At 40.6% G+C, this 9539-nt stretch overlaps 1 protein-coding gene across 1 annotated transcript; it reads left to right on the forward strand.

Annotated features, from left to right (window-relative positions):
- The first annotated feature begins 3016 nt into the window (after positions 1-3016).
- Positions 3017-8726, forward strand: TNFRSF4 (TNF receptor superfamily member 4). Its single transcript, XM_065738016.1, has 7 exons — positions 3017-3230; positions 4835-4957; positions 5317-5418; positions 5821-5887; positions 6386-6618; positions 6950-7075; positions 7897-8726. The coding sequence occupies exons 1-7, from the start codon at positions 3089-3091 to the stop codon at positions 7962-7964; spliced, it is 861 nt and encodes a 286-aa protein (XP_065594088.1). The 5' UTR covers positions 3017-3088; the 3' UTR covers positions 7965-8726.
- The last annotated feature ends 813 nt before the right edge of the window (positions 8727-9539 follow it).

Below are 9539 nucleotides of genomic sequence, written 5' to 3' on the forward strand. Positions count from 1 at the left end.
CTGGACTATATGAGTTCACCCTGTTTGATTCAGTTAATCCAGCTGAAGTTCCAGCTGCTTTTGGCTAATTGCATTTGGTGGAGGCATCTTAAATATTTAACTTGTTGCCCTCGTAGCTGCTGATCCGTGGGAAATCACCAATGAACTCTGAAAGATGTTGGCTTTTGTTAAGGGGACTGTGGTTCAGATAAGTGTTCTGACCTCATGAGGATATCCATCCACAGACTGATTGGGAATACTTCTGGTTTTGCTTGGCAAATCATCTATTTGTATTTTGTTAATGGTCATATCCATTTCAAAGTTTTAGGTTTTTATTTTAATTAAGAAAATCAGTAAATTGTATCAGGATGCTACTGCCTGGGCTGTTCTTGCTATGTGTGTTTTTTCCACTCACGTTCAGTTCTTTTCTTACTGTTCCACTGACTGGTGTAGTCAATACACATTTAATGATATCTGTGCTCAGTATCAGTGAGTTATTTGGTTATTGTCATTGTTTGTGTCTTGAGATTCAGTTCTTACTGGATTTTACTTCAAGTGTTGAACACTGTTGTTGACTAGTTCCAGCAGATGCTGTTCTCAGTCCATTTCCAGTAACCATTGTGGTTATTCATGAATCAGGAGAAAAGATGATAGCCATATTCCTGAGATTCCTCGTTCATCTGTGGTAATCCAGTATGTTTTTCAAGGCATCTCAACCTAGCTATGCACTGTTGAGAATTGAATCCAGGTTCTCCTGCCATAACAGAACTTTAGGAGCTGTGAAAAGAGCTTGCTTTAAGTGTTTGAGAAGCTCTTCTGCTTCTGTTTAAAAAGCAAACTGGTGCCAGGTTTTGTTTTTTTTCCCTGTGTGGATTTCAGAGGTTGCATAGAGCAAGGGGCTTCACCTAGGTGTATATTCCTCCTGAACTAAAACTTGTTTAGAGCAGTGTAGTTACTTGTTTCTGTGCAAACTGGTGATGCTGATGCACTCATGAGTGTTAAGGCTGGGAGAAAGGCATTTTTTGCTTTTGAATTGTGTTTGATAGAGCAAAGTGCAGTCAGCACTTGGAGTTTTTTAATCAGTCTGTTTTTGGGTAATCTCTGACAGTCTCGTGCCACACAAAGGTCATGCCCACTACTGTCTAAATAAAATATTTTTACGCTGGTTTCATCTTTACTGTAAAAGCCCTCTTTCTGAAGGGTTGCCTGAAAAATCCAAGTAAGATGTTATATTTGATTAAATTTATTCTCTTAATATAATGTAAATAGAAGTATTGCTGTCTTTCTGTTTCAGTATTCCCTACTTTTTTTGTTGTTTGTTTTTGTTAAATGGCTTGTTTCAGAGTCTTTATATACATATATCTTTTTGTATTGAGTATTTTTCTTTGTGGTTTGGAAATGTTGCTGGTTTTAGGTTTCTCAATGAAACCCATCAGAGAACTTCATTTGTATTAAAGCATCCTTAACAAGAATGTGAGTGCTTCATTGCTGATGTAACATTTTAGGAGTTTTCAGTTTAAATGTAGATAGCAGACTTTTAACCAGACCTTGCTTCTGAATATCATGAGCTTGCATTTTCAGTTTCTTATTGGAAAAAGAAGTCTCAATATTGCTGGGGGAATAACTGAGTCATGAGGTGTAAAGCCACTTAAGTGGCACTGAGTGCAATACTGCATGAAAAGGAGATTTGGTTATCTTGTGCATGCAGATTGAGTGTGAAGGTTGTTGAAGTTCAGCTGCTTTACTTTCTCTCTCAGCTCCGCTTCATTTTTGAAGGATTGGTTTTCAGATGTAACTTCTTTTCTGTAGTGATTGTTTTCCAGAATACAGAAGAGAAGTAGAAAGCTAGCTACCCTTTTGCCTTAGTATTCTGTCTTCCCTGCTGTGCTTAAACAGTCTCACAGAAATTGAAGAAATGAAAAGCAGCATTCCAGCTAAACTAGGCCAAGGGTATTGCTGTTTGGTCCTTTCAGGTTCTGCAGGCTAACTGGGAGTCCAAGTGTAAGTCTGTTCCAGTCAGATCTTTCATGTTTACCTGTAAATGGACAACAGATCCACTTTAGGCAATCTGATGAAAATAAAGTATCCGATTACTGTAGGATATCTCATTTACTTGGGCTTTGTGTAAGAGTTGTTGAAGTCTCTGCATGAGAAGACCTTTGAATTTGGGTCCTGTATTAGGAAAATTCCAGTAATGAATCTGGAAGATGAAACCTATGGATTCCTAGTGTGAGCACCTTAACCTCTACTATGTGTACTTCTTTAGGTGAGGGGCAGACTGCAATGCCTGTGCTGTGTGGAACAAAATAGGCATCAAAAGTAGCTGGTACATAAATACTGCATCCTTTGCTTTCACAGAGTGCACCTCTACCAGAAAAATTTCCTTCCGTTGGAGCAAATGGTAAAAGTGACACCAGTCTCTATTTCTGAGTCAGGAGCACACGCACCTCTCTTCGGTGGCAGTGCAGGGAATGTGACGTTACAGCTTTCATCTGGACTTGTACAAGTAGGTCTCAGCCTTTGCAAGTTTGGAGGATGTTATGAAGATGACTCTTCTAAGCAGAGAAAGGTGCTAACGATGTTGGTTTTTATGCAGGGATAGAAGTGACAGATAATGCTGTTACATGGCACTGAGGGGGGAGAATCTCTTTGCTCCTTGCCTGTTAAGGAGTGAATCTCTGTGGGCTGTTTCATTTTACCTGTGGCTCTGATACAGAACCCGGTGTTGCCTCGATATTGCTTTAGTTCTCCTCTTCACAACATTAAGGAATATCTCTTCTAGTTCTCCTGACTTTGAAACTGTGTGCTTTAACAGTTGGTGGTCAGGTGTGTACCTGGTTGGAGGCACTCTCTTTTAGGGTTAAGTGATAGTCATTTCATAATGCTACTTATCATGATGTCTGTCTTCCTTTGAATACAGTTCCGAACTACAAAAATAGGGCTTGCCAAGGGGGTGGGAAGAAATGTGAGGGCGTGGAACACATACTGGGAATTTCCCAGCAGCTGACATAAGAATTTGTTCTGGTTGCTACTGGTTTACAATCAGCTCCTCCAAGAGTTTGCTGCTGGCAGAGTAGAGTTTCCTACTCTAGGACAGTAGGGTTACACGATGGTGGCTGCAGGTTTTTACTTGCATTCTTCCACTGTTTCATTCTTGCTGCTAGCAGTCACTTTTACCTATTGCTTGGGATTGAAATGCAAAGAACATGAATATCCCTTTGGTGCAAAATGCTGCAAGGATTGTGCTCCTGGTAAGTCACCTTCACTGTACGTTTATTGTACTTGTTTGATATAATATCAATTAGTTAGTATCTCAGTGGAAGTCCTCAAGTTAGGAAACATAACGTGAAAGAAAAAATGGTTTGAGGATTTTTCATCGTTTTAGGCTGGCAGGTTCTTTTGTAGCTTACCTGAATTTATGAACCTTCTCCAGTGGTGCTACACTTCAGTTCTGTGGCTCAGTTCCTCTCCTGTGTCCGTCTGATGCCTTTTCACTGTGAGAGTGTTATCTGAGAAAGGATGGTAGGAGTTGTTACTGTTACCTATGAAAAAGGATTTCAACCCAGAAATCTTGAGTAATGGCAGAAACCCTTCAGTTATTCTCTTGCTGTGGATATTCTATAAGCTTTCTTCTGTAGTGAGGCTTATTCTACTTAAGGCTTGCTGTTTTGTAAGGAAAAAGATAAAGAAAAATTAAACAGCAATTGAAGAACTATAGATGATAGGCACCCAACTTTTTTTTTTCCTGTTAGTCTGTGTGCAAATTCTACTTTGGCACTTTCTCTTTTTGCAATTGCCTGCTACATGAGATCAATACTCTGTGATGTTACAGTAGAAACTGAACATGGTGTTGTCTTCAGGGGTGCCAGTTGCAGTAAGTTTGTGTTCAATATGAAACCTAGAACTTGAGGCAGTAGTGTTACTGCATTATTCCTGAAACTACTGTAATCTGAGTGGGTTTGGGCTCAGTTTGAGGAAATGCTTGTATGCAGATATAGAAAATTCTATATATCTAAGACTCCTTAAAAGCTGTTCATGGTTCCTCCTGCCTGCACTGTGTGAAGGGAAGCTACTGAGACAGAGGAATTTGATTCTTTGACTGAATTTGGCTGTTAACCTGCTGTTTCATTTGAAGCAAGTGGTTTTGCTCACTAACCTTGGCACCCCAGTGCATAAATCTGACCTATGAATGTGCTTGGTGTGATACAGATCTGTATCTGTGGGTGCAGGTGTTCAGAGCTTGGTTCTAAATGCAGTGTGTAATGCACATACCCTCTATGGAGTCATAAGAAATACCTGCCTTCCATCTTGTTCAGTCCTCGTGTATGAAATGGAGCTATTAACAAATCTGATTGTGATGGATGGCAGTGCAGATAAAAATCCAAGTACAGCCCTGTTCATTCACACCTAATGGGCTTTAAGAATGCCAGCTTTGTGTTGAATTGCATGAAATACCTCACAAGGGAGGGCAGGATCTGTTGCACAAAGCTACAATATTACACACAGATAAGAGAGAAGATGCTTTTTTTCCTCTACTTTCTCCAACTGACATTGACTGCAAACTCTGATAGCTAAACCATGTGAAGAAGTGAAATGCTTTGGGAGTCTCATCTGAGCTTTCAAGTTTCCACAAGTTGCCAGGCCACTACTAGCCTGCTTTCACTGCTTAATTTACAATGATGCTATAGAATAACTATTATAGGGATTCTGGTTTGTGTAAATCTGCTGAATGTTTCAGCCAGAGTTGTAAGTGAAACTCTTTGACTTCCTGGACAGTTTGTTCTAGTACATGATAACAAAGAGGATTTCCTTCTTATAACGATCAGTTCCTCCTTCTGTGTTGCCTGTATTTTAGGTGAAAGAATGAGAAGCCGCTGCACAGCAACAACAGACACAGTTTGTGCCCCCTGCCAAGATGATTACTTTAGCACTGAGCACAATCATAACTTCTGCACGAGTTGTACAGTCTGCAACACTAGTAAGTCAGTAGTACTGTGGTCAGTTCTGGATATGAATTTGGGAGGGTGTCAGCCATCATAAGCTTGCCCATCTTTTTAAGCCCCTCATCAGCTGATGACATACAGCCTGTCTCCTGAGAAGACCCAAGTCCAAAAACTTCTTGGGTTGTCAACCAGGAGAATCGGATATTGAAATGATACTGGTGACAGAGCCTTTGGAGGGAAGTGGGTTTATACTGCCTGAAAGCTGATACCTCAAGAATTGCTGCAGGGCTTTGTCCTCTGCAGTGCCTGCAGAGTGTTTCTACACACAATTGGTAGGCCCTGAGTAGTGATTAATTGATGCTTTCTATTTTCTCCTTGACTCTGCTGCTCCTAGAGAAGGGAAGCATGGAAGTGAAGAAGTGTGAGAAGACCTCTGACAGAATTTGCAAGTGCATTCCAGGTTACATGCCAGATGTCAGATATACACTGGGAAGTGGTAAGTTAGGGACGTGTGAGACTCTCCAGCTCCTGCCTCCACTTCTGGTATTGCAATTTCTAGTACAAAAGCTGTTGTCATCCGTTTGATTGGTATCTCAAAGCAAGTGTTGTATCAGGGCAGTTGTGTGAACTGCTGCTCTGTAATTTGAGCTGTCAGAGATTGTAATGCTCTGCCCGTTAATATCCATAATTAGCCTGCAGAGAAAACAGAAATCCGTGCAAGTTGCAGACTAAAATGAACCTCTGAGCATGTTGTATTCTGTCCCAGGGTAGATTATTGATTTTGTAAGCTGTGGGTTTTGTTGGATCCCTTCTGAAAGCTGTTTGTGTAACTACCACAGAGCTTCTATATGGTTACATTGCTGACTGAACTCAAATTTTGCTTTTTTCTTTCTTTCAGTATGCTTACTGTGTCCTGAAGGGTTTTATTCCACAGGAGGGAATGAAAGCTGCCAGCCTTGGACCAAGTATGTATCACTCATCCCAACATATTCAGAACAGTGTTTGGGTTTACTCTGTAGCAATTAATGCTCAAGTCATGATCTGTATAATAAGCCAGCAGAAGATTTAGTAAAACCATGGTGCTGATGACCTAGGAGCCTTGGGCTGTCTATGCATCCATCCATCTTCTGCCCTTCCTCTTTTCACTTGGAGCAACAATATATGCAGCCCCTTTTTAAGGTCTAGAGGTGTCTGTAGCAAAAAGTTGCCTTAACAAATGCAGCTGTGCTTGGAGGCTGCTATGTGCACAGATGGTAGGTAAAGCAGAATTTTTTTTCCAGTAATAACTTTTGATTGATTTAATTCTTATTCACATATCTGTAGAACCTGGAAAAGGTGAAGCCCGAGTTTGTGTTGATAAAACGAAGTTCACAATTTTTCATTTGCTTGTTCTATGGAGGTAGCTTATAAAGTCATTCCTGTAACTACTTGTAGAACTAAGTAATGTATTTTACATCTCCTAGCTGCAGTGCTATTGGGAAAAAGACTCTTCGAGGAGGGACAAAATCAGATAATGCTGTTTGCAGTGACAATGTGACACAGCCAGCTACCTCTCAAAATGCAACACCTACTTTGCACCTTTCCACCAACTACTACAGGAATAATACACCGACTGCAGTGCCTTCACCTTCCAAACCCAGTGTGAACCCTATTGTTGTTTGCCCGGATACGAACGGCCCCACAAACACTAACTGGGGTAAGGAGAGAATAACCAAGCCTAGTCACTCTGAGAGCTGACTGAGAATTTTCACTTGAGGCTGATTTCATCAGAAATTGGTCTTTCTTGGAACACTTATCTGTATTTTACACAGTCTCTAAGGAAGGCCTGCATGGGGTTCCAGGCTATCTGCTAGTTTTCTTGATATGTGGGACTTAGGAGCTTTGTGGTTCAGGTTTACTGTCCCTCTAGCTGATTGCTTATATTAGATCTGAAGTTCCAGGTTCCTTCTTTTTGAAGATAGAAAGCTATGGAAATTCCATCAAAAATCATAAGTTTTCGTTAATATCTTTTATATTGTTTTTTCCAGGGTCTCTATCACTTATCCTGATTTGTCTGATACTCCTTGTGGTGTCTGGAATATCCATTTTCATGTTGATTATCCAAGCAGCCAAAAGAGAGACCAAGAAGAGGCCTTGTAGGAATGACCATGAAAGTGAGTTACTCTTTAGGGAGGAAAATATATAGGAAAGAGAATAATTAGGGTCCCTTACTTGAATTTTGATCATTTCCATCATAATTAAATCTACTTGGCTGAGTAGGACAGCACCATCTGCAGTCAATGCCAGTGTTTAATCATCTTCTTAGTCCTGATGTGCTGGAGGACATATTGCCTCAAGTTGGTGGTGTTACAAAGCAGAGATTCCTTTGTTGTTGTGCAGAAGGGTTCAGTTTATAGTGTGCTGGTGGAAATGGTGTGAAATTATTCCTGTACAGCTTTTGATGTGATTCCTTGGAGCTCTTACACCATTAACTGTTTGATTTGGTTTGTATTCCTCTTTCTCTCTGACTTTGATCTCCAATCTTCCTTCCCCTGTAGTCCCTGCAAAAAAAAAAAAAAAAGAAAAGAAAAATTAATCTATGCATGGAATTCTATTTGAAAGAGTGAGAGATCCTATGAAATTAAGGTGATTTTTTTTTTTAAGGAGTAGACTGTAAATTATTTTGCCTATGTGAAAGTGAACTTTCTTCATGTGACTTGCAAACATGGGAAAGGCTTGACTGAGAAGAACTGACCTCAGTATTTGTAATTCAGTAGTAACCTGGCTATTGCCTCACATTTTATTCATGGAGTAATGGTGAAGTGTATTCCCCTTGTTTCCTATGCTTGTTCTTTGCTAGGACAGGCTGGAGAAGGGCACCACTGACCCAAATGTCTCCCATAGGTGTCTATGCATCCATGAAACCAGGGAAGTCCATGACTTTGGTTTTCCTTCCCCTTCTGCTTTATACAGAAGTCTGTTTTCTGTCTTTCAGAAAGGAGCTTTCGAATTCCTATCCAGGAAGAACAAGTTGACTCCAATTCCAGTCTCATAAAGAACTGACTCCACATCACTTCACTGCATCCTGCATTTTTGAGCCAGTCAATTGTAACAAAGAATGTGACAGAACTTTCAGTGGCTATATGTGTGGCTGTGTGTTAACTGTTTAATTGTATTTCAGTTCCTTTGGGTCTCCTTGAGTGGCCCTCAGGCATTGTAGCTGCTCTTAGTGAACTGTGATTCTTCTTCCTTAGCTCCTTTGTGCTGCATCTCTGGTGCCAAGCCTGAGTTTATACAGTCCTTTGTGCACTTCTAACCAATTATATGTGTAATGGAAGCCAGTTGGCTTCAGAAAGCAGGAAGTCTTTATGAAGCAGTAAGAACTAATTGTTGAGCAGATTGACAAATGGAAAATCAGAAGACCTGCTTTTTTAACTAGACTTCTATCTTGTCCTGCAAATTTGAGATGCTAAGCAGAGCTCATCTCTTTGCAGTGCAGCTGTTTTGAGTGTTTCAGGCCAACTCCCAATGGAGTTCTCCTCCTTTTAGATGGTGAGTCTCCACAAATGAACCTAGCCAGCCTCCTTTGTGCTTCCATTTTTTTCAGCTTTTTTGTTTCTCACTCAAAATGAGCAGTATGTTATTTGTGCCTCTAGAGACAGTTGTCATAGCTGCTATTTCTGGTGGTGGTTTTTAAGCGACTGATGAGAAGTGGCTCTTTAGTGCCACTTCTTTCTTTTCTGCTTGTCTTCAAGGCAGACCAGTTGAGAAAATGTCATGTTAAATATTGAGCAGTACCCCCATAGACCAACAAATTATTCATGACTTCAAATAGCTCCTGATCTCCAAGTGTTCTGAAGATCTATAGAGATCCTCATGTGTTTCAAAAGTAGAATCTGTGTATTTGCTGCCAGAAGGCAAAGGGAGTGGTATCTTCTTTTAGAATGTTATTAATGGAAACTGTAGTTCAAAGTAGGAGGAAAGGCAGGGTATAACTTGTCTGTGCTGTAGACGTTGGAAGTTGCTGTGTATAACTCATGTTTTGTCTGTAAACTCTGGGCAGACAGCATGCTTTTTGTTTCCTCTTGGTGGATGTTATGTTGTGCTGAATACCCCGGTGTGGCTGTCCCCAGCAAGATTGCTTCAGGGAAGCTTGGACTTGTCTGCAGTAAAATAGTTTAGTTTAAACCACTTCTGTGGGATTTGGTTGCTGACTTTGAAGTGATGTGGATGCAGGGAGAAACCCAGGAGCAAGCTTGGTTCCAGACAGTAGTTTGGATTTGGGGAAAACCTTTTTATATCTTAGATTTAGTAGACGGACATGTAAAACTTCTACTGGTGAATGATAACTTAATGATAGTAACTCCCTAGTTGAACTCCCTAGTTGTTCACTTCTGGATAAGAAGTGCTATCTATATGGGCCTTCAAGGGTTGCACTGTAGCAAAGATGCATGGATGTCATGTAACAGTGGGTAGATGCATGAACTATGCTTTGAGTGTTCATATGTGTGTTCACCTTGAATGTCCTGGCAGTGGAACCTCCATTCAGAACTGATAAAAGTGCTCTTCACCTGGCCTGTGTGCAGTTGAAGCATGCCTGGTTGTTTGCCTGCATGTTGTATGACATGAATTTCACTT

This window comes from Cyrtonyx montezumae, unplaced genomic scaffold (assembly GCF_038088225.1).
Source record: "Cyrtonyx montezumae isolate F1298 unplaced genomic scaffold, pur_monq_1.0 scaffold_21, whole genome shotgun sequence".
NCBI lineage: Eukaryota > Metazoa > Chordata > Aves > Galliformes > Odontophoridae > Cyrtonyx > Cyrtonyx montezumae.